Here is a 27,536-nt window from a genome sequence, read left to right as displayed (position 1 = left end):
TTGTTTGTTTATTTATAGAGAAAGCGCAAGCAGGGGAGGTGCAGAGAGAGGGAGACAGAATACCAAGCAAGCTCCATCTCACCAACTGTGAGATCATGACCTACGCTGAAATCGGGAGTTGGTTGTTTAACCAACTGAGCCACCCAGGCACCCCTTTATTTGCAGTCCTATGAAAAAAACAAAGAGAAATTCCATTATGTTACTTCTATTCAATGAAAGTCAATAACTAGAAATACGAAAAGGCAGGCATTAAAACTAGTTTTATATGTGTATAAACAATTTCTCGATAGCCTCATATGTAAGGAAACAGTGGAGAAGGTGAAAATAAGAGGCCAGGAATTATGCAATTGATAGTTTATAGTAATTTTGTTGCAATTTTGTTCTCTTTCAATTTGAGTGCAGAGTTTGTTATTCACAGTGAAGCATTTTGTTTTTCAAAGATATTGTTTTCCTACAATCACCAATGTATCAAAACAAGTAAAACTAATTATTCTAAGATTGTTTTGTTTATTTTAGAGCACCCAAAAGTTTTGGAGGATTTCACTCTTGAAAATATTCTTTCCCATATTTACTATTTTCGTTGTCGTGACTACACAGAGCTATTGGCACAAGTTTATCTCCTTCCAGACTTCCTCTCAGAACATTCAAAGGTATGGCTCAAACTACTGAAATACAGCTAACCTTTGGAGTATCTTGGGAGGTGTTTGATTAACATTAAAAATAAGTAAATAGTGGTATATACCCATTCACAAATCTCTTACTTGTCCTATAGTTTACTTATATTTTTATGTATTTAGTGTGTGTATATATATATATCTTATGCCCAAAATGAGAAATTGAAATAATATAGAAAGAGGTTCTGCCTCCAGTAATGGTGGCATAACTTCTAACAAACTCTGTAGAAAGATATAAAATGAAAAATAAAACTACCCTTATATTGCTTCCTAATACCTCTACCTAAAGTTGACCACTATTGTTTTTGTGTGTCTTCTCAAAAAATTTTTTATATATTTTGCAGTATCTGTCTACCCATTTTTAGCATTTGTTAGTGGGATAAGACCATAATATGATTCTGCACCTTCCATTTTGGCTTAGAGTTTTACATATTTTCTATATTATCATATGTGGATAGGCCTCATTCTTTTTTCAGCTGCATATTACTTCATTTTACAAAGGTGATTTTGCTGTTAGTGGGAACATAAAATGGTACAGTTGCATCAGAAAACAGTATGGCAATTCCTCAAGAAATTGAAAATAGAATTACCATATGACCCAGCAATTCCACTTCTGTGTATATAACCAAAAGAATTGAAAGAAAGGTCTTGAAGAGATATTTATATACCTGTTTTCATAGCAACAGTATTAATATTACTTAAAACATGGAAGCAACCCAAGTATCCATTGACGGATAATAGATCAGCAAAATGTGGTATATACATACAATGTAATATTATTCATCCTTAAAAAGGAAAGATGTTCTGACATAGACTACAATGTGGATGAATTTTGAAGACATTATGTTAGGAAATAAGCCAGTCACAAAAAAAGGCATACTGTATTATTCTACTTAAATGAGGTGTCAAGAGTAGTTACATGGACACATAAAGTAGAATGGTGGCTATTAGGACCTAGGGGGAGGAGGAGAACGGGAAGTTATTGTTTAATGGGTATGGAGTTTCAGTTTTACAAGATGAATATGTATATTTTACTATATAAAAAATTTGGGGAAAAAGTAAGTACCTTAATTAATTTAACGAATCCTATTAATGGTGATCTTTTAGATGCTATTATTAATAATTGTTTGGAGATAATTCTTACACATATCATCTTGGGCTACATTTGTATATTTGTGGGATAAATTTTAAGTTTTAGAATTACATTAAAGAGTATATGCATGTTTAATTTTTATAAATATTACACATGACAAAGACTCTCTTTGACCAAACTTTAATCAGTCTCCTCTAAGCCTTCTTTTCAATAGGCCTTGAATTTCATCCACATCCTGTCTTAGGCTTGACCAGTCCAGTTCATTACTATGAATAATACTGTTATGAATATAGAGGTACAGTAGTAAAGAATCTTGTAAATTAGAGAGACTCTCCCACACTTAATACCTGATCACCCTTGGTATCTCAAGTTCCTCATTCCCCACTTTTGATGTATAGGTCTTTGGTCTGCTGGTAGCAAGAATTGTTGCTTTAACAAGAACCCTACCCATGATGTCTCTCTCCTCTCACTTTGCTCCTTGGTTGTAAATCCCCACTTGTCCTCATTGTATTTGTGTTTAAACCCAGTCTCTCTCCTCTATTGCTATCTTTTTAAAAAAATTTTAAATGTTTATTTTTTTATTTTGAGAGAGAAAGAGTGCAAGTGGGGGAGGGACAGAGAGAGGGGGAGAGAAAGAATCCCAAGCAGGCTCCATACTGTCAACTCAGAGCAGAGCTTGATCTCAACACCATGAGATCATGACGTGAGCTAAAACCAAGTCATATGCTTAACTGATTGAGATACCCAGGCGTCCCTCCATGTGCACTTTAGAAGAAGGTGTATTCATTCTGCTGTTTGAGTGGAATATTTTACATATATTTATGTGTTCATTTTAGTTGGCTTCTAGTGTTGTTAGGTCTTTTCTTTCCTTGTTTATCTTTTGTCCAGTTCTGTCCATCACTGAATGTAGAGTGTTAAAATCTCCAGTGTTATTATACAATCGTCTCATTTTTTTAAGTTTGCCAGTTTTTGCTTTAGATATTTTAAGGCTCTATTGTTAGCCCTATTGTGTATATATATTTACAATAGTTTCTTCTTTTTTTAAAATAGGTGTCAGCCTTTCTTTATTGGTAAGCAGGCAGGTGGTGGGCAAGTCAGGATGTTGGGGAGCAGCTGGGGAGACAGTTCTGCAGTTGCCATCACAGTATATAATTGCTATATCTTCTTGATGAATTGACCCTTTTATTATTATACAAGTATTATTTTATATTATCTTTCTTTGTCTCTTGGAACAAGTTTTCCTTGAAGTCTCTTTTGTCTGATATTAATGTAGCTGCTACAGCTCTCTTTTGGTTACTGTTTGGTTACTGTTTACCCTCCCCCTTCCTCACTCATGTCTCTTTTGGTTACTCTTTCTATCCTTCCATTTTTAGCTTATGTGTGTCTTTGGATCTAAAGTGAGTCTTTTGTAGAAAGTCTGTAGTTAGATTAAAAAAAATTTTTTTTTTACTTTTATTTTTGAGAGACAGAGAGAGCGAGCGAGCATGAATGGGGGAAGAGCAGAGAGAGAGTGAGATACAGAATCTGAAGCAGGCTCCAGGCTCTGAGCTGTCAGCACAGAGCCGGATGTGGGGCTTGAACCCACGAACTGTGAGATCATGACCTGAGCCGAAGTTGGACACTTAACTGACTGAGCCACCCAGGCACCCCTGTAGTTAGATCATTTAAAAAAATCTGCCAATCTGTGCCTAAGTCTCTGACTTAGGATGGTTCAACTCAAAAGTTTTTTATTTTACAATAGTACAAAAGTGTTACAGATTCAATAAAAATTACATTGAATTTTGATCTTTTCTGGGGTCCAGTAGTGTCTTGTGATGCTGGACAGTGACAGTGAGCCATAGTTTTCAATCAGCCATGCAATCACAAGGGTAAACAACCAATAAATACACTTAGAACCATTCTGTACCCATATAACCATTATATTTTTTAATTTTAGTATAGTATTTAGTAAATTATGAGATATTCAGTGCTTTATTTTAAAATATGCGTTGTGTGAGATGATTTTGCCCAACTGTGGGCTAATACAAGTGTTCTGAGCATATTTAAGGTAAGCTAGACCTAAGCTAAGATGCCTGGCAGGTTAAGTGTATTAAATGCATTTGACATAACAATATTTTCAACTTGGTGTGGGTTTATTAAGATGTAACCCCATTATAAGTTGAGGAAGATATGTATTTTGTTTCTCAAATTCTCCATTATCGTCTTCTTTTTTGTTAGATATTTTCCAATGTACCTTGTTGATTCCCTTATTTCTTTCATCATGTATTTTTTTAGTTATTTTCTTAGTTGCTCTGGGGATTATAATTATTTTTTTAATTTTTTTATGTCTTTTTATTTATTTTTGAGAGACAGAGAAACAGTGTGAGCAGGGGAGGGTCAGAGAGAGAGGGAGACACAGAATCTGAAGCAGGCTCCAGGTTCTGAGCTAGCTGTCAGCACAGAGCCCGACGTGGGGCTCGAACCCACGAACAGTAAGATCATGACCTGAGCTGAAGCCGGACGCTTAACCGACTAAGCCACCCAGGTGCCCCTACAATTATTTTTTAATGTTTTTTTTTTAACATTTGCTCGTTTTTAAAAATAGTTTATTGTCAAATTGGTTTCCATACAACACCCAGTGCTCTTCCCCACAGGTGCCCTCCTCCACCACCTCTCTTCCCCCCTCCCCCTTCCCCTTCCACCCTCAGTTCGTTTTCAGTATTCAATAGTCTCTCAAGTTTTGCTTCCCTCTCTCTCCCCAACTCTCCCTCTTCCCCTCCCTCTGGTCCTCCATTAGGTTTCTCCTGTTTTCCTGTTAGTCCTATGAGTGCAAACATATGGTATCTGTCCTTCTCCGCCTGACTTCTTTCGCTTAGCATGATACCCTCGAGTTCCATCCACTTTCCTACCAATGGCCATATTTCACTCTTCCTCATTGCCATGAAATACTCCATTGTGTATATATACCATATCTTCTTGATCCACTCATCAGGTGATGGACATTTTGGCTCTTCCCATGTTTTGGCTATTGTTGACATTGCTGCTATAAACATTGGGGTACATGTGCTCCTATGCATCAGCACTTCTGTATCCCCTGGGTAAATCCCTAGCAGGGCTATTGCTGGGTCAATAGGGGAGTTCTACTGATAGCTTTTTGAGGAACCTCCACACTGTTTTCCAGAGCGGCTGCACCAGTTTACATTCCCACCGACAGTGTAGGAGGGTGCCCGTCTCTCCACACCCTCGCCAGCATCTATCATCTCTTGATTTGTTCATTTTAGCCACTCTGACTGGTGTGAGGTGGTATCTCAGTGTGGTTTTGATATGTGTTTCCCTGATGATGAGTGATGTTGAGCATCATTTGATGTGCCTGTAGGCCATCTGGATGTCCTTTTTGGAGGAGTGAACATTTACTCATTTTTGAGAGACAGAGAGTATGAAGCGGGGAGGAGCAGAGAGGGAAACAGAACCTGAAGGAGGCTTCAGGCTCTGAGCTGTCAGCACAGAGCTCGATGCAGGGTTCACACTCAATAACTGTGAGATCATAATCTGAGCTGAAGTCGGACACCCAAGCAACAGAGCCACCCAGGCGTCCCATGGGGATTATAATTAACATCCTAATTTGTAACAGTCTAGTTTGAATTAATGCCAAATTTGTTTCAACAGTATATAAAAATCTTGCTGCTGTATAGCTCCATTTACCCCCCTTTCTGCTGTTATTGTCACAAATTACTTTTTTATACATTGTGTGCCTGTCAACAGAGTTATAATTATTTTTTATATTTGTCTTTTGAATCATATAAGAAAATAAGAGGAATTATAAACTAAAAATGTATTAATGCTGACTTTGAGATATCTTCTGTAGTTACATTTACTGATATTCTTTATTTCTGTGTGGATTAGAGTTTCTCTCTGGTGTTCTTTCATTTTCAACTGGAAGGACTCTGTTTAGTATTTCTTGTAATAGATCTAGCAGTGAATTCTGTTTATCTGGGAATATCTTAATTTTGTTTCATTTTTGAAGTATGCTTTTGCTGAATTCACAATTCTTGGTTGACAGTATTTTTTCTTTCAGCAATTTGTATATGTCATTCTATAATTTTCTGGCCTTTGAGAACCAATGAATGAATGAGCAAATGAATAAATACACACACAAGTGCATGTGTGTATGTGCGTGTATAATCTCATTCTTACCTCTCCATTGGTATGCTGGTAAATTTTTAGTGACTGGCTTTCCAGGAAAGAAAATGTATGCCCATATATACATACATAAGTTTATTATAAAGTTGCTGATATAAAGGATGGCTAGCACACCATTTACAAATAATAAAACATAGAATACTCACTTTTTTTTTAGTTTTTTTTTTTTAATTTAAGTAATCTCTATACTCAGTGTGGGACTCAAACTCATAATCTTGAGATCAAGCATTGCATGTTCTTCCAGCAGAGCCAGGCAGGTGCCCCCAGATGATAATCTTTTTTGTAAATCTGTAGCCAATTTAGTCTTACAGAAAGCTTTCACTGATTTGATTTTTTATTGAGATTAATTTCACTATTAAATTCACCATTTAAAAGTGAACAATTCAGGGACACCTGGGCAGCTTGGTCAGTTGAGCATCCAACTCTTGATTTTGGCTTCAGGTCATGATCCCAGGATTGTGGGATCAAGCCTCACTTTGGGTTCCATGCTGATTATGGAGCCTGCTTGGGATTCTCTTTCTCTCGCCCTCTGCCCCTCTCCCCTGGCCTCTCTTTCTCTCTCTCTCAAATAAATAAATAAATATAGAAAAATAAAAGTGAACAATTCAGTGCAGTTAGTACATTCACAATATTGTCAACCGTTACCTCTATCTAGTTCCAAAATGTTATCACCCTAAAAGTAAACTCATACTCATTATGGAGTTGCTCCCTTTTCTCTCTCCCTGCAAAGACCCTGGTAACCACCAATCTGTATTCTGTCTCTATAGATTTACCTATTTTGGATATTGTGTATAAATGGAATCATATGATACGTGATCTTTTTGGTCTGGTTTTTTCACTTAGCATAATAGGTTCAAAGTTCATCTGCTTTGTAGCATGTATCTGTACTAAATTCTTTTTAATGGTTGAATAATATTCTGTTATATGTATACACCACAACCTGTTTATCCTTTCATCTGTCAATGGGCATTTGGACAGTTTCTACCTTTTGGTTATTGTGAATTGTGCTACTATGAAAATGTATGTACATACATTTTTTTTTTTAGTACCAGTTTTCAGTTCTTTGGGGCATATACCTAGAAGTGAAATTGCTGGGTCATATAGTAATACTAGGTTTAATTTTGGGGGGAACCACCAAACTGTTTCTTCATAGCCATGGTGAACCATTCTTTACTGCCAACATACAAGATTTTCCTTTATTTTAATTTTGCTAAACTTATGTATCCTTATCTGACCTATGGAATTATTTGGCAAAATCACGCTACCAATGAGCATTTGACTGCTATCCAATTCAAAAGAACTTGCTCACCTCGTGATGAACAAATATTGTTTTAAAATAAATGCTGATTGATATTTTTGCTTATGTTAACAAGTGTGATGAAAGTGAAACCACAAAGGTATATTTTTTAAATTGAAGTATAATTGATGTAAAATATCCTGTTAGTTACAAGTGTACATTATAGCATTTTGGTATTTTTACACATTATGAAATAACCCCCACAATATATCTAGTTACCGTCTGTCACCATACACAGAGGTATGTGTGTATATCTTTATATGTGGGCTGTCTTTCCCTCTTAGTGGTTCTCATCCAGGACTCAGTTCTGTTGCCTCCTGTTTCATTGATGCCTTCCCTCACATCTAGTGAGTTAACCTATCTCTACTTTATCACCTACTGTCATCATTTCACCCAGTGTAGTTTCTTTATAACTCCTATTATTATCAGAAATTATTCCTATATTTGTTTGCATGTTAATTGTCCTTTACTCCACTAGAACATAAAGTCTAAGAGAACAGGGACTTTGTCTCTTGTTCCCCATTGCCTACAACAGTGATTAACATATAGTAGGTATCAATAAATAGTTGCTGAATGAAGGAACGAATAGTCTAAATAAAAAATGACTTCCTTAGACATGTCTTTATCAAGTCCTCTTCCTTAGTGTAATCCTTATTAGATAGAAAAATATATAGTCTTAAATTTTTCTTTATATTTGGATTAGTTCCCAAATTCTGTTTGTTCTTGGACCTTAGATCTTGGCTATATTGCAACTGTTACGAAAATATTTATCATCTATAAATGAACCTTCTTGATTAGAATTTCAAGATAAATCTGTCTCATGCTGAATTCTATATAACAGATTCTGTAATAATTAGTTGCCTTATAGTATATTTAAAATTAAGGGGGGAAAGTATGCCAAAAGTTAGATTTTGAAGGAGGTATAATTAGTATTTGACAGGTTTTTTTTTTTTTAAATAAAAAGTCTTGAAGGTAAAATGACATTTAATTGAAGAATTTGTTTTACTAAGACTTCAGAAGTGCTTTTAATCAGCATAAAATGCCTCTGTAAAGATTGTGTATAGTGGCAAAGTATAAGAAAATTGCTTCTTTTTCTTTTGTTGAATTACTTTTTTAAGTGATAAATTATCTTTTATTTTTAAAGTTTATTTGTTTTTGAGGGAGAGAGAGAGCGCACACATGAGAGTGCAAGCATGGCTGAGGGGCAGTGAGACCTGGGACTCTGAACTCAATCTTAAGTTTGAGCTCAGCATGGGGCTCAGACTCACAAACCAAGAGATCATGACCTGAGCTGAAATCCAGTCATACTTAACTGACTGAGCCACCCAGGCGCCCCAAGTTGATAAATTATCAAACCAGAGTACATTTTAACTTTCAGTGATTAATGCAGAAAGCATTGGGTGAATAGATTTATAGCTCTCCAAAATAAAGCTTTTGGAGAGTTAGAAATAGAACCCTGGATTTTAAGGATTTTTTTTTTCCTGCAATGAATATGCTTTTTGGATATCACTTTTTAAATTTTATTTTTAACACTAAACCTAATATCCTTATCTCTTCCACATTTAGGTTCGATTAGTGGTAGTGGATGGTATTGCTTTTCCTTTTCGTCATGACCTAGATGACCTCTCCCTTCGTACTCGATTACTAAATGGCCTAGCCCAGCAAATGATCAGCCTTGCAAATAACTACAGATTAGCTGTAAGTATTATTAGTCAAGAGAACTTTATAATGAAGTCAAGATTGCATAACATAGTAATGTCTAGAAATAGCAAAATAGAATTTGACTGAAAGCAAATAATATAGATACAGTTTTGAATGTAGTTTTGGTTTGATTTCTGGAAAACATTAATTCAAGACATAAATGCTGAATATCAGTTCTTCTAGAGAATAATAAGCCTAATCAAGATGCCATATTTCAAAATGGAGTTGTTTGATTAAGAAATACTACTTTTGGTAATTGCAATGTTGGGTTTTTCTTGTCTAAATATACTGGACATTTTTGGGGGGCGCCTGAGTGGCTCAGTCAGTTGAGTGTCCTACTTCGGCTCAGGTCAGAATCTTGCATTCAAGCCCCACATTGGTCTTGCTGCTGTCAGTACAGAACCCTCTTCAAATCCTCTGTCGTCCACCCCTCCCCTGCTCGCTCTCTCTCTCTTTCTCTCTCTCTACCTCTCTTTCAAAAAAATTAACATAAAAAATTTTTTTAAAATAAATATGCTTGATTTTTTTCAGGTAAGGTCTAACATTCCATTTTTCTTTTATTCTGGGTCTTTTTATTAGTACATGTTGTGTAATCACAGACTCAGATTGGTAGAAAATTTACATAGCGTAAACAACCCGTATGGTTGGAGATCAAGCTAACTTCTAGATTTGAAATATGAGGTTAGATGTAAACATAAGTTCAGAAGTAAAGACGTAAAAAGGAGTGAGGTAACAATCTTTTTTTTCTGCCTATTTGCCATCACTTTCCACTCTGCAACCCCATGCCACGTTCTCACACAAATTCACACACTTGTCTAGGAGGGAGATGGGAAAAGAGCGAACTGCTTAACTTGACTTTCTTGTATCTACCCTAATTAGAGAGTCATTAGCACATATCCATAATGTAGCATAAGTAGATAACTCCTTGATGAAATAATTTCAAAACATACATTTAAATTTTTTTTTTATATTTTTTTGGCATATACCAAAAAAGCATAGTATCCTGTGTTTGAATTATTGTCATTAATTTGTAATTTAACATTCTGTTAACCTCAGTGAAGAGCCCCCAGTAGGGGGCACTCAAGACTATTGGGTTGCATAGTTCCTTAGGGTTTTTTATTTTTTTTTAACAGAAATAATTTTATCCTTTCTGATTAAAAAACTTATCTAAACAGTGGAATACTATGCAGTGTTTAAGAAGAGTAATGTAAATATATAATGTAATGTAGTAATGTAAATACAGACGTACTAACACAGAACAAGATAAATCCAGATATACAACTAAGTGAAAAGAATCAAGTCACATAACATTATATTTTATGTGATCCCACTTTTGAGAAAAATAAAAATTAAATATGTGCATTTATATTTATATGAACAAAAAGATCTGAAAAGATCAAAATGTTTATAACGACTACTTCTAGGATTATGATTTTGTGAGATTGAGGACATACTTTCCTCTCTTACTTTATAAATTCTTCTTTGCTTGATTTTTAATTTCCCAATTACTATGTATGACTTTTGAAAATAAATACATTTCACTGGGCTCCTGGGTGGCTCAGGCGGTTGAGTGACTTCAGCTCAGGTCATGATCTCAGGGTTTGTGGGTTTGAGCCCTAGTCGGGCTTTGTGCTGATGGGCACAGGGCCGGCTTCAGATTCTCTGTCTCCCCTTCTCCCTATCCCTTCCCTGCTCTCGCATGAGCTCGTTCTCTCTCGCTCTCTCTCCCAAAAATAAACATCAAAAAAAATTTAGGGGCACCTGGGTGGCTTGGTTGGTTGAGCATCCAACTTCAGCTCAGGTTATGATCTTGCAGTTCATGAGTTCAAGCGAGAGTCATCATCTCACAGTTCATGAGTTCAGGTCCCACGTTGGGCTCATTGCTGTCATTGCAATGCCCACTTCATATCCTCTGTCTCTCTTTCTGCCCCCTCTTTGCTTGTGCGTGCTCTCTCTCTTTCTCTCCAAAATAAACATTTAAAAAAATTTAATACACTTCACAATTTTTTTTAAGTTTATTTTTGAGAGAGAAAGAGAAAGAGAGAGAGAGCATGAACAGGGGAAGGTTAGAGAGAATGCGAGAGAGGGAATACCAAGCAGGTTCCACACTTTCAGCACAGAGTCTGATGTGGGCCTCAAACTCACAAATCACATGATCATGACCTGAGGCAAGATCAAGAGTTCAGTATTTAACTGACTGAGCCTCCCAGGTGCCCCTGCATTTTACCATTTTAAGTTATATATGGTTTCTATAAAGGAAGTTCTAAACTTTCTAAGTAGAAAGTAAGTAAATTATCTATTACCCAGAGATAATTATTATTGAGTTTGGTGTACATATTTTTCCAAACTTACCCTCTCTCTCTGTATATGTATATGGACATATTTTTTTTATGATTTTTAAATTAATCTTTTAAAAAATTTTAAATGTTTTTATATATTTTTGAGAGAGGGAGATCATTAGTGAGAGAAGAGCAGAGAGAGAGGGAGACACAGAATCGGAAGCAGGCTTCAGGCTCTGAGCTGTCAGCACAGACCCCATAAGGGCTTTAACTTGTGAACCACGAGATCATGATCTGAGCTGAAGTCAGATGCTTAGCCGACTGAGCCACCCAGGTGCCCCTAATTTATTTTTTTATGTTTATTTATTTTTGAGAGACAGACACAGTGTGAGTGGGGGAGGAGCTGAGAGAGAGGGAGACAAGGAATCTGAAACAGGATCCAGGCTCTGAGCTGTTGGCACGGAGTCCTGTATGGGGCTTGGAATCACAAACCGTGAGATCATGACCTGAACTGAAATCGGCCACTTAACCAGCTGAGCCACCCAGGTGCCCCTAAGATTTTTCTTTAAGTGGGGCTCAAACTCAACCTCGAGATCAAAAGTTGCATGCTTTACCAACTGAGCCAAACAAGCACCCCTGTATAGACAATTTTTTTTTAGCTTTCACTATTTTTTAAAAAGCTTCTTTCTTTATTTTGAGAGCGAGAGAGAGCCCACGCATGTAAACAGGAGAGGGGCAGAGAGAGAGAGAGAGAGAGAGAGAGAGAGAGAGAGAGAGAGAGAGAATCCCAAGCAGGCTTCATGCCCAGCATAGAGCCCAATGTGGGGCTCAGTCGCAACAACCCTGAGATCATGACTTGAGCTGAAATCAAGAGTCAGATACCAAAGGGACTAAGCCACCCTAAGTGCCCCATAAAAGTAACTTTTCTTAGGCTTTTCTGATACCTTAGGACAGATTAATGGATGCACAAAGTAAATCAGGATAAAGCACAAATGCTTACAGAGTTCAAAGCTATGGCAGCTTGATGCTAAGATGCTGAGTATTGTTCCTAAGGGAAGGAGCTTGGTGATGCTGCTCTTCCTGTCTGGGTACTCTCTGCCTCTAAAACGGTTCATTGTAAAACAAATGCTGAATGCTGTATTTGCTTTTTGCCTTTTTTTTTCTTCATAAAAGTGAAAAAACTCTGTGGATTTATTTTGGTTAGCAAAAACAGGTACTAATGTCGGTCTTTCATAAAAGTGAAGTGGCATTACAGGAACTTGAGAAGCAGGAGGTGCTTGTACTCTGTAAACCAGTGCTGTCTGATAGGACTTTTCTGCAATGATGAAAGTACTCAGTGTGGCACAACAGTTGCATGGCTCTTAAGCACTTGAAAAATGGTTAGTGCTACTGAGGAACTGAATGTCTCATGTTAATTTAATTTTTTTAAAGAGTGTTTTTAAAAAATGTTCATTTATTTTTGAGAGAGAATGAGAGAGAGAGAGAGCATGAGCAGGGGAGGGGCAGAGACAGAGAGGGAGACAGAGAATCCCAAGCAGGCTCTGAGCTATTAGGCATATAGTCTGACAAGAGGCTTGAACCCACAAATGGTGAGATCATGACCTGAGCCGAAATCAAGAATCGGATGCTTAACCGACTGAGCCACCCAGGGTCCCAGATTTTAGTTTAATTTTTAAAAGCTCTATGTCTGACTAAATGGCTGCAGAATTGGATGGTGAAAATCTAACCAAACAGTATTGGTATAAATAAATATCCCAGTTGCTAGAGCTCAAGAACTTGGTAGTCTGTACAGTAAAGAGTATCATGCAGCACGTTGGGGATGCCAGTTAATCCTATATTTCAGGTAACTACCAATTTATATTCCTGCTTAGCTTGTTCTAAGATGCATGGCGTGGGGTAGTACATAGGGAAGCCACTGTGGCACTTAAGGGAAGAGGAACTAGAAGAAAGTGGTGTCATTCAGTTGGTGGCTAATTGAAATCTAGGTGGAACACAGATTTCTCCTTTGTAGACAAAAATTTTAGCATGTTACCACTGCAGTGAGAATAGCCAAACAGCCTTTTCTTTCTCCATTTTCTTAGGCAACTGATGACTTTTTCAGAATAGGTACCTTTCTCATTGCTTTTCATAGAAGTTCTTTATTAGTTTCAGCTTGCAGTTGTATCTGTCATATTTCTGGTGGGAAGATCTGTATTGGAAGAATATTTAAAAGAACTGTTCTGGAGAATTTGGGGCCTGCAGGTGCCAGATAATCTTTTACTGCATTAAGTCAGCTTTCAACACTCATTTTCTCTACTTTAAAATTACTGTCCTTCATTTTGAGGTAAGGGAAACAAAAGCAAAACTAAATTATTGGGACTACGTCAAAACAATAAGCTTCTGCATAGCAAAGGAAACCATCAACGAAATTAAAAGACAACCTACTGAGTGGGGAAAGATACTTGTAAATGATATAACCAATAAAGAGTTACCCAAAATATATAGAGAATTTATACAACTCAGTGCTTACAGGGCAGAATAAATGTCTTTTGGGTTAGGGCAGTATAAAAAAAAGCAAAAATTTATACAACTCAGAACCCCAAAACCCTGAATAATCTAATTAAAAATAGGTAGAAGACATGAACACATATTTCTCCAAAGAAGCCAACAGACACATGAAAAGATATTTAGCATCACTGATCATCAGGGAAATGCAAATCAAAACCACAGTGAGATATTACCTGTCAGAATGGCTACAATCAAAAATACAAGAAACAGCAAGTGTTGGCGAGGTTGTAGGAAGGAATCCTCATGCACTATTGGTGGGAATGCAAATTGGTGCAGCCACTATGAAAAAAAGTATGAAGGTTCCTGAAAAAATTAAAAATAGAATCAACATATGATCCAGTTATCACACTATTGGATATTTACCAAAAGAATAAGAAAACACTAATTCTAAAGGATATATGCACCCCCCTGTTTATTGCAGTATTATTTACAATAGCTAAGATGTGGAAGCAGCCTAAGTGTCTATCAACAGATGATAAAGAAGATATGGTACATATCTATAATGGAATATTATTCAGCCATAAAAAATGAAATCTTGGGGGTGCCTGGGTGGCTCAGTTGGTTGAGCCTCTGACTTTGGCTCAGGTCAGATCTCACATTCGTGGGTTCGAGCCCTGCGTCGGGCTCTGTGCTGACAGTTAGCTCGGGCCCTGGAGCCTGCTTCCAGTTCTGTGTCTCCTCTCTCTGCCCCTCCCCCTCTCATGCTCTGTCTCTCTCTGTCTCAAAAATAAATAAAACATTAAAAAAAATGAAATCTTGCAACAATATGGATGGATTTACAGAGTATAAACGCTAAGGGAAATCAGAAAAAGACAAATACCTTATGATTTCACGCATTTGGAATTCAAGAAACAAATGAACAAAGGAAAAAATCAAGAGACAAACCAAAAAACACTTAATTATAAAGGACAAACAGAAGGTTGCCCGAGGGGACATGGGTTGGGGGATGGGTGAAATAGGATAAGGTGATTAAGGTACACTTATCTTGGGGTGTCTGGATGGCTCAGCCAGTTGGGCTACTGACTGTTGATTTTTGGCTGAGGTCATCATCTCTAGGTGAGTGAGATAGAGCCCCCTGATGGGCTCTACACCAATAGCATGGAGCCTCCTTGGATTCTCTTTCTCCCCCGTCCTCTGCCCCTCCCCCACTTGCATCTGTGCACCCTCTATCTCTGAAAATAAACATTTAAAAAAGTACACTTATCTTGACGAGCACTGAGTAATATATAGAATTGTTGAATGACTGTTCAAGCTAATGTAACACTATGTTAACTCTACTGGAATTAAAAAATACAGGGATGCCTGGTTGGCTCAGTTGGTTAAGTGTCTGACTTTGGCTTAGGTCATGATCTCACAGTTCTTGAGTTCAAGTCTGGCATCAGGCTCTCTTAGTGCAGAGCCTGCTTTGGGTTTTTTGTGGTTTTTTTTGTATTTTTTTTCCTTAAAATTTTTTAATGTTTATTTACATTTGAAAGAGAGAGAGAAAAAGCACAAGCAGGGAAGGGAGTGAGAGAGAGAGAGAGACTCAGAATCTAAAGCAGGCTTTGGGCTCTGAGCTGTCAGCACAGAGCCCAATGCAGGGTTCAGACTCATAAACTGTAAGATCATGACCTGAGCCAAAGTTGAATGCTCAACTGACTGAGCCACCCAGGTGCCCCAATGCAGAGCCCGCTTTGAACCCCCATCTCTCCTTCTCTCTCTGTCCCGAAAATTAGAAATATCAAACGGAATAAAATAAAATTTCTCTCCTTCAAACCATGGAATCTGGGGCGCCTGGGTGGCTCAGTCAGTTAAGCCTCCAACTTCAGCTCAGGTCAGATCTCATATTCATGGATTCGAGCCCCGCATCAGGCTCTGCTGACAGCTAGCTCAGAGTCTGGAGCTTCCTTCTGGTTCTGCCCCTCCCCCTCCCATGCTCTATCTCTCTCTGAATCAAAAATAAATAAAACATTAAAAAAATTAAAAACAAAACAAAAAAAACATGGAATCTTTTCTGTAGGTCACTATTTAATCCAAAAGAATTAGTAATATTTTTAGCCTTGAGGGCCATCTTTGAATAAAGCAACACCTATATCTATTATCAGCAGATGAGTATAGTCATAATTTGGAGTCATTTGACCTGAGTGCTGGGTTTTATTTTTTTCCTTTTCTTTATGATTTTAGGTCTTTTCTCATAATTTTTACCTCAGTTTTTTTTCTTGTAAAACCAGAAATGGCAATGCTATATTTGTCTTTTCCTAAAGAGGTAAACAGTGAGTTATTTATTAATTATGTCACACTCTTTTGATTATATATATATATATATATACTAGAAGGCAACAGTGGTTAAAAAAAACCTCAGTCTTTGTAAGCTTCTGATTTCTCATGTGATAAACTGGAATAATAATAATAATACTTCATTCTTGGAGTAGTTGTGAAGGCTAAATAAGATAATGAAGGTAAAGCATTTGGCATAGCTCTGTTATGTATTAAGTACTCAATAAATGTTTATTGCCACTATTGATATTGCTGCTGTTGGTCTAGTGGTTTTTATTGGCTTATCCAAAACTTAAGTTTTAAAAGTGATGTTTTTCTGATCCTCCTAGTTTTTAAGTTTTTATATATGGTCTCTTTAGACCTTTATGTATTATGTATCATTTATTATATTTTTATTCTTCCATTTTCACAATTAGAACTTTGTTCTTGTCTGTTAAAAATGTTTATGTTCAATAAAACCTGTTTTCGGGTAACTACTCATTTTAATGGGCAAATTTTTAAGAATTTATTAGAAAAGTTTTCATTTCCTACATATGTTTTTCTTTAAGTTATATTCAGAATAGTAAAGTCATAGAACTATTTATTTGATAGTTTTTGAGAGAGACTCACCTAATTTTCTCACTTTTTTTAGGTACTCTTAACTAATCAGATGACAACAAAGATTGATAGAACTCAGGCCTTGCTGGTTCCTGCATTAGGTGGGTAATTAATCAGATAAAAATTTTTCATTTTGGGGGGCGCCTGGGTGGCTCAGTCGGTTAAGCCTCTGACTTCGGCTCAGGTCAGATCTCACGTTCGTGGGTTCGAGCCCCGTGTCAGGCTCTGTGCTGACAGCTAGCTCGGAGCCTGGAGCCTGCTTCCAGTTCTGTGTCTCCTTCTCTCTCTGCCCCTCTCCCTCTCATGCTGTGTCTCTCTCTGTATCAAAAATAAATAAAACATTAAAAAAATGTTTTTTAAATTTTTTAAAGTTTATTTATTTTGACAGAGAAAGAGTGTGCGCGAGTTGGGGAAGGGCAGAGAAAGAGTCAGATGCTTAATCCACTGAACCACGCAGTCACCCCCTATTATTATTAAACACATTTTTTCTACTTCTTTCATTTGATGCTTGTTGAGTACTGTAGGTTCTATGAAAGCAGAGATTGTATCTGTTACTCACAAGTGAGCATGGAGCATGGTGCCCTTAGACACTGACTCATCCTTTCAGTTATTTAACAAACATTTATTGAGCATCTACTATTTGGCAACTATTATGTCAGGTACTGAGCATATAAATATTCATATGATGACTCTTGCCCTCAGAAGGTCTTAGGCAGGAGGAAGGGTGAATCCACTTAAATACAGATCATGGTACAGTGAATGACTTATGATTCTTCCTAACCTCACTCATGGTTTTGTTAGGACACAGTGTTTCGAGATTGTTTTGTACTAAATTCTTAAGAATATTCTGTCACAGTTTTTGCTTTTCTTCTGGTAGCCAGAAATATATGTTAGTAGGTCTGATGATACAGAAGATTGACAGATATGTTGATTCAAACTATAGAGTTTTCTGAAAGCAAATAAAGGATAATGATCTGCACTATTTCCATACATAGGTAAAAATCTATTAATCTTAGGTTGTTACCCATATAAAAGGGTTTTTGAAAGTATAAGTATATTCTTGTTAAATTAGGTAAAGTAAAACTGTTTTGGTAGAGGCATTCTGAAAGACTTACAACTGTGTCAGTAAGGTAATATACAGTTGTTCTGTTCTTATTCCCACTAGGTGAAAGTTGGGGACATGCTGCTACAATACGGCTAATCTTTCATTGGGACCAAAAGCAAAGGTCAGTATAGAAACAAGTTAATAATTTTGAATATTGAGTTAATTACACTGGACAGTTATGTTTTCTTAAATCTACTCAAGTGGATGAAATCTACAGTGCCCCCATGAACTAAAGTTTTTGTTGCCTTGTCCTCTATCACCTAGAGAAAACATAGAAACATGTTGTTAAACTGCACATTTAGCTAACATAGGAAGTGCTTTGGAATATTTAAATGATGGGGTGCACCTGAAATGAGTAGGTGGCCGAGGAATGCTACCTTCTAAAGCTCTTTGAAATCAAGTACCATTTATTAGCCTTGCAGAAGGAGGTGGGTACTCTCTGTTCCTAGAAGGAATTGAAAGAAGAATAAAATCAGGACAAAAGGAAAACTTTGAGGTTAGCTTTAGGACCAATTTATGTGGGGAAAAACATGGTTTTACTTAGGTGCTTAATATACTTCTTGTATGAAATTGTGTCTATTTTTGTTTTCTTTTGTAGTTTGCTATCCTACTTTTGTTATCCAGTTATTTAACCTGCCTTTCACAAGTATTGTTCTTTAAAATAAAGCTATGGCAGCACGAAACCTTTGTATTTGTTTTTAAAGCTGCTGAGCAAGTGAACAAACCAGCTTTCATTTTCTTTAAAATAGGCAAATGAAAGCTGTGGAATCTTTTATTCTACACTTCTAGAAATGTCAGATTTATGCAGCCTCTCTACTTTGAGATTAATTGGTATAACCAAGAGAACTTCGTTTGGAAATGCTATAATGAATGGGGGAAATTGAGATAGCAGGTGGGCAAAGATGGAAAAAAGGGTTGCTTAAATATAAATCACATCTGGTCAGTGATATTGTCTAGTTATTTATCTACATTTCTCTGTTTTCTAAACTGAAAAAAAAATGCCTGACCAAATTAGGTTTTACTTAACTCTGAGCTCATAGCAGAATTTATTACTCTTACACACATCTTTTGAAATTAATTCACATGGTTTGTGTCTGTTTTAAAAATGGCATTTCCAGGGGCGCCTGGGTGGCTCAGTCAGTTAAGTGTCCAACTTCGGCTCAGGTCATGAGCTCATGGTTTGTGAGTTTGAGCCCTGCATCGGGCTCTGTGCTGACAGCTCAGAGCCTGGAGCCTGCTTTGGATTCTGTGTCTCCTTTTCTCTCTCTGCCCTCTTACCCACTTGTGCTCTGTCTCTCAAAAATAAATGTCAAAAAAAATTTTTTAAGGGAAAAAAGTGGCATTTCCAAAGAGCTCAGGTAACTCTTTCCCCTCCCCCATATTACATAGTGCTTTACAATTAACTTCCATCCTCCAATTCCATAAATAAGTCATTGTATTTTGGATCGCAAATGTAATCCTTTCCTCAGCAACTAACTCTGCTGTAAAGATTTGGCAACAGTTCTGCAGATGAGAATCTTATGAAGATATTACTTATATTTTCCTAGATTTAGGTTTTCTGTAACATCTCACTGTTTAAATGCTTTTAGGAATTCCCATTTTAAACACCTACTTTTATTATTATTTTAATATTAAATATTCATTGATAGAATACATCTAAAAAATAAAAAGAATACAAGAAAGCAAGATGTTTCATCTTTTTGTTTGGGGTCTTTTGTTTTTTAAGATGTTTCATCTTTTTTTTTTTAATGTTTGTTTATTTTTTAGAGAGAGCTCGAGCAGGGGAGGGTCAAAAAGAGAGGGAGACACAGAATCCAAAGCAGGCACCGGCTCTGTATCACAGAACCCTACGCAAGGCTCAAACTCATTAACTGTGAGATAATTACCTGAGCTGAAGTCAGATGCTTAACTGACTGAGCCACCCATGTGCCCTCAAGATGTTTTATCTTTTAATGCACTCATCAGAAGGAGATGTTTGGCTTCTTTGTCAAATTGTACAAGTTAGCATTGGTTAGGTATCCGTGAGATTAGAAAATTATGCTTACTTTTTAGGAGTTAGCCATTTTATGACTTCCAGCTTCTTACTGATCCTTTCCAAGAAATTGGAGAATGGTGTAGAACACTTGACAGTGAATTAGACAGGGAAATCTGTCCCATAAGTTTTTTCTATATCCTAGAATATAATTTTAGTGACTACTTGCTTACGCTAGGTATTTAACAGGGCAGTTTTTATATACAACATTTCCCTTCATTAATCCCTTCAAAAACTCTTTGAAGGATCTCTACCTTCATAGAAGTTAGAAGACCAAGGCTGCCCTGAAAGATTAAGTAGTAAATAATAGCTACAATTTATTGAATATTTATTAACTGTCCTTTATTGTACTAAGTATTGTATGTGTATGCATATATAGTACTTCATTTTGTTTTCCAAATAACTGTGAAATAAGTAGTAGTATTCAAGTTTTATAGCTGATTCTATAATAGTCTATTTTCCTATAATTGCTCTTTCTAGAATGTAATTATAGTATTGTGTTGATTGCTAGCAAATCTGAAAGTATAGCTCTTATCGTTTTTCTCCCTAGCTGGAGATATATGATAAGTAATGTGCATACTTTATTATGATCAAAATAAGTTAACCTCATTTAATAGAATTAGTTTTGTCCTTCATTGAAACCAGTTATCTTTAAGTCATAAAAGTTGCATGAAGTCTTGTATGTGTTTTAAAATTTAGTTTATCTTGAAAGGATGAAAATAGAAATTCACACTGGGGAAAAATAGTTATAAAAATGAACACTTCCAATTAGAGTAGAAAACTATAAAAACCTTGACTAGCCAAATTTATATTGAGAATTGAACTGAAGTGTCCTGTTTTATGTTTCAGTTCCCATCTTTTACCAGAAACCTCTTTTACCCTCTAACAATGAAATAACATTCCAACAGTTATTCAAATAAATACTTTTACCTCTGTCTTGTATATTGTGTGGGATTTCCTCCACATTTCATATTCATGATAATATGAGGCTGAGATTGTTCAGAATTATATCACTTTTTGCCAGGAAGATTTGGTGGTGCAGTGGAGTAATACATCAACACCCCCACACAGTGTTTCATATGTGTGCTCAGCTTTAGAGCACAAATTGTGCTTCTGTCTTATTCCTTCCTGACCCAAACTGTGTAGTTCAGCCATATGTTAAGCTTCATCTTAGCTGGGGCCATGAGCCAAGTGATTCTTTGGTTTAGTTTGTTGTTTAAAAAGATCTCTTGAGTTGCAGATATGAAATACAAAATTTTATTTTTACCTAGAAATTTGAGGAAAATTTTCACCCTGAATATTTAATGCCCACTTTAGGATTTTTAATAAGCATGTAAATGCTTCTTAAAAGCTCATTTACTTTTTAATAATTTTCTGAGAAAATTCAGATGTATTGGGTATCTTTTTGGACATATGGTGACATGAGGTTATTTAGATAATAATTTTTCAGGTTAGCTAATTTTTGTTTTATTGAATCAAAAAGAGAATGAATTTTTAACAAGACAGGTTAAAATACACCACATCTCTATTTTTCTATGTGTATATATGTATATATATATATTTTTTTAACTTTATTTATTTATTTTTTTTAAGTAATCTCAGTGCCCGGAGTGGGGCTCTAACTCATGACCCAGAGATCAAGAATCTCATGCTCAAGGGGCCTGGGTGGCTCAGTTGGTTAAGCATCTGACTTCAGCTCAGGTCACGATCTCACGGTTCGTGGGTTCGAGTCCTGCATTGAGCTGTGTGCTGACAACTCAGAGCCTGGAGCCTACTTTGGGTTCTGTGTCTCCCTCTCTTTCTCTGCCCCTCCCCCATTGATGCTCTGTTTCTCTTTGTCTTTCAAAAATAAATAAATGTTAAAAAAATTATAAAAATAAAAGAATCCCATGGTCTACCAACTGAGCCAGCCAGGTGCCCCAATTCTTCTGTTATATTTTGTATTAAAGACAGAATTATCAACTCTGAAGCATTGTAAAAATTTATAATCTCAGTCCCTAACACTATTCTTATATTACATATTACTCAGCAATTACTTCATTTTTTGTACAATTGTAATTACAGAGTACATGGCATTTTGGATTCTGCCATTTTTGTCCTAAAAGTACAAACCTAAGGCATTAAGCTAATGGACTGTGGTCTCTGATTCTTCTTTTTTGAATTGTGCCTGAGTAGAGGGGCAATTTCAAAATTTGAAGATCATAAACCAAGATGTCCTTTTTGAATTTTCTTTGAAAACAAATTAGACCTCAGTCGAAGAGTGGCCTTCTGTGGCTTCCTCTGCAATGGGTTCTGTGTCCTAGTGTCCCCATCCCTGCCACTTTGGATTGCACACTAAGGTCCAAAAGGGGCCGCTGCCAAAGTTTTCATCAGCCTACACGCACCAGCATGGCAGCTATTCTTTCCAGTGGCTCGCTCGTGGCCATCCGTGACAATTACTGGTGCCTCGAGGGTTCCACTTCCAGTAACAGGTCCTGCATAAGTGCAGAGTATCCTGGGGAAGCCATCCCTTACCACCCTGGTCTCCTCAAGGCTGACTTGGGTCACTGGTGAGCAAGCTTCTTTTTCAGGAAGTCTGCTGTCCTTGCTCATGGCTACAGTGTTGGAATCCCCACGCCACCAATGACATGATCACCTGTGACTTGGCTCCGGAAGCCATGAGAAACCAGCCTGGTGGCCAGCTTGGCAAAGTCAACACTGGGCCGTAGCCCTGAGTGGCCACTGCCAGCCACCAGGCTTCAGGAGACCCTAAGTTCATATCAGAACCCCTACTCATTCTTCCCCTCCAGTTGGGTTCTTTTATATCAAAACTGCAAAACACCAAAAAGGAAGTTGAAAGAACCCCACTTTTTACTCTCCAAGCCACACACAAGGCATCTTGGCACACCTTGTAACCTTGTGCCTTGCATCAGGTAGAAAATAAACTCCCAAGCAGCCAGTAAAAAAAAGAAAGAAAAATCAACATTATATTGTATGGATGTTAATGAACCTTTTAACTCTGAGAGCTTATGATTTTTCTCTAAGTTAGAAACTGCAATTTGTGCATTTATACCCATTTTTTAAAATTATAGTAAATTGTATGGCATCCACCTGGCTTAGTTGGTAGAGCATGCCACTCTTGATTTTGGGGTTGTGAGTTCAAGCTCCATGTTGGGCACAGAGCTTACTTAAAAAAATTTTTTTAAATAAAATTGTACTAAATCATACATACCATAAAATTCATCATTTTTACCATTTAAATGTATGGCTTAGTGGCATGAAGTACATTCACATTATTGTGCAGTCATCCATCTCCACAGCTTTTCCATCTTCCCCAACTGAAACTGTTCCCATTAAACATGAACTCCCTATTCGGCTCTTCCATCAGCTTGTGGCAACCACCATTCTACATTCTGTCTATGAATTTGACTACTCTAGGCCTCTCATATAAATGAAATGATACAATATTTGTCCTATTGTGACTGGCCTTTTTTCACATAGCATAGTTTCCAATGTTCATCATAACACGTGACAAGAATTTCTTTCCTTAAGACTAAATAATATTCCATTGTACATAGAAACCATATTTTATGTTTCCATTCACCTGTCAGGCTCTTGGGTTTCTGTCTTTTGCCTATTGTGAATAAGTTATATCAGTTTTACAGTGATTTTAAATGGGACTTTAAAAGTTTTTGCTTTTAAAACTTTTGCTTAGGGCGCCTGGCTGGCTAAGTCGGTGTAGCCTGTGCTTCTTGATCTTGGGGTCATGAGTTTGAGTCCCAAATTGGGCATAGAGTTTACTTAATTAAAAAAATTTTTAATAATAAAGTAAAACCTTTTGCTTATATTTGTTTGTTATTACAGTATTTGAGCAAAGTTAATAAGACCTTAGAATTTTATTTCTAACTACTTTCAGCTTTTAGTTTTATATTACTTTGCTATATAGTACATAATAAAATTCTACCTAAACAGGGTTGTCTGGGTGGCTCAGTCAGTTAAGCGTCCGACTTCAGCTCATGTCGTGATCTTTTGATCTGTGGGTTCAAGCCCTGCGTTGAGATCTGTGCTGTAGTTCAAAGCCTGGAGGTACTTCAGATTCTGTGTCTCCCTCTCTTTGTCCCTCTCCTGCTCGAGATCTGTCTCTCTCTCAAAAATAAATAAACACTAAATTTTTTTAAAAATTCTGCCTAAACAGACCTTGTTCTTGTCATGACAGTAATTCTTCTGGATGTAATCATTTTGAGAGACTGTGTCTTCCTTGCTTATTTGGATTAGTATGAGTATGTGTTCCTCATTTATCTCCCAAGAAATTGTTTTATTACTTCCATCATAACACAAAAAATACATGATTACTACAGAAAGTTGGAAAAATATAAACAACCCCCTCCCTTTATCCTATAATAACAACTTAACTCTTTGACTGTGGTCTTCTACTAATTTTCCTATGTGTGTGTATTTACATACTTATTCATAAATGTGGGATCTTACAGCATAACTTTTACTTAACATATTATTAATATTTTCCTATCTCATTAAATATTTTCTTCCACATTTTCTTAGACTTCAATAGTATTTTGTCATGTAGAAAATTATTTGAATTAGTCACTGGACTTTTAGGTTGCTTAAATTCCACTTACGTAAACAAGACTATTGTTATTATATATGATAATTATATATACATACATATAGCTATTGATTAAAGGAAGTATTTTTGATATTTCTTTGCTTTCTGCTTTATGTGTCCTTAAATAATGAAACAATAGAATTGTAAGGAAAAACTATAAATTTAAATTATTAAATCAGTCATCTAAACTAATTAATTAAGATCATGTGTTTGTGTATATTTATTTTTTTTCTCTAAGCAGGTTGGCAACATTGTGCAAATCACCAAGCCAGAAGGAATCTACAGTACTGTTTCAAATCACAGTCAGTATTATTTGATTTGAGTGGGATTTTGGTGTTGGTAGGCAGTAATTATCTGAAGAGAGCATTTACAAATTGCTTCTGTTAACTCCTGTAGGCAGCAAGCATATTTGAGGACAGCTTTTGATGCTTAGAACATTATCCCCAAAATAGTAGTATGTATACAGAATATTCTAGTCACAATTGGACTGAAATTTATTCTTAAGAACAGAGGAAATACTGATTTGTAGGCTAGTGTGTTCCATGCCATATGTAATGTCAGGATATTAAAAATTTTTTAAGTGAAAGTTGTTAAAGATTTTCCAAGAAAAAATACTAACACTACTCATTTTAATCTGTAGATATTATAGATCTATCATAGCCACCAAATATATCTTGCTTTAAAATGTTAATTTTCCTGTAATTTAAAATCATAGAACACACTTTTTTGGCTGAAATGTGCATATTTATCAGTAGTGTTGAGCCAGATATATTCTTGGCATCTCATTTTTAAGGACAAAAACAGAACTAGAGATTATAAATTATCGATTTAGTCTTTGTACTACCTAGATTCATTTAAAGTATCCTAACTGGAGGAGCACCTGGGTGGCTCAGTTGTTTAAGCATCCAACTTCGGCTCAGGTCATGATCTCGCAGTTCATGGGTTTGAGTCCCGGTTTGGGTTCTGTGCTGACAGCTCAGCCTGGCCTGCTTCGGATTGTGTGTCTTCCTCTCTCTGTCTTTCTTCTGCTCATGCTTTCTTCCTTTCTTTCCCTCCACCCTTCCCTCCCTCATCGCTCTCAGAAGTAAATAAAACACTAAAAATTAAAAAAAAATAAAGTATCCTAATTGGAAAACTTTATTTAATTGTGAAAATAATTTGTAAAGCACCTCAGTAATTAACACATATTACTTCCTTTTATCCCTTCCAATAGAGCCACCATAACGTTTGTTAGGATTGTCTTTTAGGGGTGGCTCAGTTGGTTAAGTGTTCAGCTTCCACTCAGGTCATGATCTCATGGTTAGTGAGTTCAAGCCCCGCTTCAGGCTTGGTGCTGGTAGCTCAGAGCCTGGAGCCTGCTTCGGGTTCTGTGACTTCCTCTGTCTCTGTCTCTCCCCTGTTTGTGCTCTGTCTCTCTCTCATTCTTTAAAAAATAAACAAAAAATAAAAAAATAAACATAAATAAATAAAAGGATTGTCTTTTAGAGTACATTTTTATAATGAACTGTTCTCTGTATGTGTATATATGAATGTATAAGTAAATACACGCTTACATATATAAAACACTCTAGATATAAAATACTCTAGTACAGCTCTGGTTTGAACACCTAATCATGAAGTGTAACTTCTTCATTCACAGTGGTTGGTAACTTCTGTCTCAATAAAGTAGCTGTCTTATCAATTAAAAGTATTTGGAAGACCAATTGTTATTTTAGGTGTTCTTAATGCATACTTGTATATTTTTTCATTTTCCAGCCTCAGGGATTTAGAGATGCTGTTGTTGCTCCTGCATGTTCTTTGCAATCAGAAGATTCATTGAATTCCCGGAAACGGTCACGAGAATCAGAGGAAGAACAGGAATCCAAAGACCAGTCTTAAAGTATACATATGTATTGATGCTGTGACGTGTAATGTATACAAAGTAGTAGACTCATTACTTTAAAATATTAACACTATGGGATGTATGAATCAAGAGCATAGGAAGTGAATGTGAAAAACATGTAATGAGTATGATACTCTGAATTTTTCAAAAGCAGTTTTACAATTATATTTTGGCCCATTTTCATTTTTAGTAACATTCAGCAGAGACGATACAGGTATTGTATTTTTGCAGATGTGGAAAGCTGATCTCATGTGGCCAATCTGAATCTACCATTCAGACTGTTTTTTTCCTCTTTTGCTAATTGCCTAGAAAACCCTAAGAAGAAAATTTTTTTCACATTCCTATTTTGTTCTCTTCAAATGTAGTTTTCATAATTCTTAGAAATGATTTGTTATTATAATGAAAAGCCAGCACCATGAGTCAGCATATTATTGTATTCGGTTTTAATAGTAGGATATAAACTTTAGATGACCAATGTGATCTAAGCCATTTGTATATTTAATGTTATTTGATAATGTTAAGGGAAGGACTTTAGAGCTATTACCCTATCTAGAAATTGTCTAGAATATACATCTTCCAGAATAGTCAAGTTGATAAACTCACAGTTATTTATTTCTACATTTTTTAAATACGGTGTGATCCATTCTAGAATTCTAGATGTATTGACATTTTCCTTTGAATAATCTTAACACTGTTTGAATAACTTAAAAATTTGGATTCTTGAATGTTTTTAAAATCATCTAAAAATGTTTTGGCACCTGATTCTTCTTAGTACTTTTCAATTCATTCACAGATTTACTGTGGTTCCCAACGGAAGAGAATTATTTAAATAATTGGATACTATATACTGTGACAACCATGTTCTCCACATTTTAGTGGCAATTGGCATTTCCTCTCCCAGAGTGAACACTAAATTTATAAAATTTAACAAAAATTTTTTTTAGTGTTTTATTTATTTTTAAGAGACAGAGCATGAGCAGGGGAAGGTCAGAGAGAAGAGACATAGAATCCGAAGCAGACTCCAGGCTCTGAGCTAGCTGTCAGCACAGAGTCCAGTGCGGGGCTCAAACCCACGAACTGTGAGATCATGACCTGGGCCAAAGTCCGACACTTAACTGACTGAGCCACCCAGGTGCCCCAAGACTTTTTTGAGAATGAAATTAGACACTGGTAACAATTACACCAGGACACTGGACATAAACCAGGACTATCCCAGGCAAATCAGGCATAAGGTCATCCTAATTATAGAAGACTAATTTCAAATGACTATTTGAGTGTAGGATGACTGATT

At 36.3% G+C, this 27,536-nt stretch overlaps 1 protein-coding gene across 5 annotated transcripts in view; it reads left to right on the top strand.

Annotated features, from left to right (window-relative positions):
- The window catches only part of RAD51C (RAD51 paralog C), a 31,411-nt gene extending 4,179 nt beyond the window's left edge, over positions 1 to 27,232 (top strand). For 2 of the 5 annotated variants that reach the window (XM_029928746.1, XM_029928743.1), the window contains exons 4-9: positions 598 to 650; positions 8,810 to 8,941; positions 16,658 to 16,724; positions 17,789 to 17,849; positions 24,605 to 24,665; positions 26,119 to 27,232. In XM_029928746.1, the coding sequence (XP_029784606.1) occupies positions 598 to 650; positions 8,810 to 8,941; positions 16,658 to 16,724; positions 17,789 to 17,849; positions 24,605 to 24,665; positions 26,119 to 26,241 (497 nt within the window). In that variant the 3' untranslated portion in view covers positions 26,242 to 27,232. Of the gene's footprint in view, positions 1 to 516; positions 651 to 8,809; positions 8,942 to 16,657; positions 16,725 to 17,788; positions 17,850 to 24,604; positions 24,666 to 26,118 lie in introns of all 5 variants that reach the window. The other 3 variants (XM_029928742.1, XM_029928745.1, XM_029928744.1) reach the window with 3 other exon arrangements.
- The last annotated feature ends 304 nt before the right edge of the window (positions 27,233 to 27,536 follow it).

The sequence above is a fragment of the Suricata suricatta genome, chromosome 17 (assembly GCF_006229205.1).
Source record: "Suricata suricatta isolate VVHF042 chromosome 17, meerkat_22Aug2017_6uvM2_HiC, whole genome shotgun sequence".
NCBI classification, from domain to species: domain Eukaryota; kingdom Metazoa; phylum Chordata; class Mammalia; order Carnivora; family Herpestidae; genus Suricata; species Suricata suricatta.
This window is presented reverse-complemented; position numbering and strand designations above follow the sequence as displayed.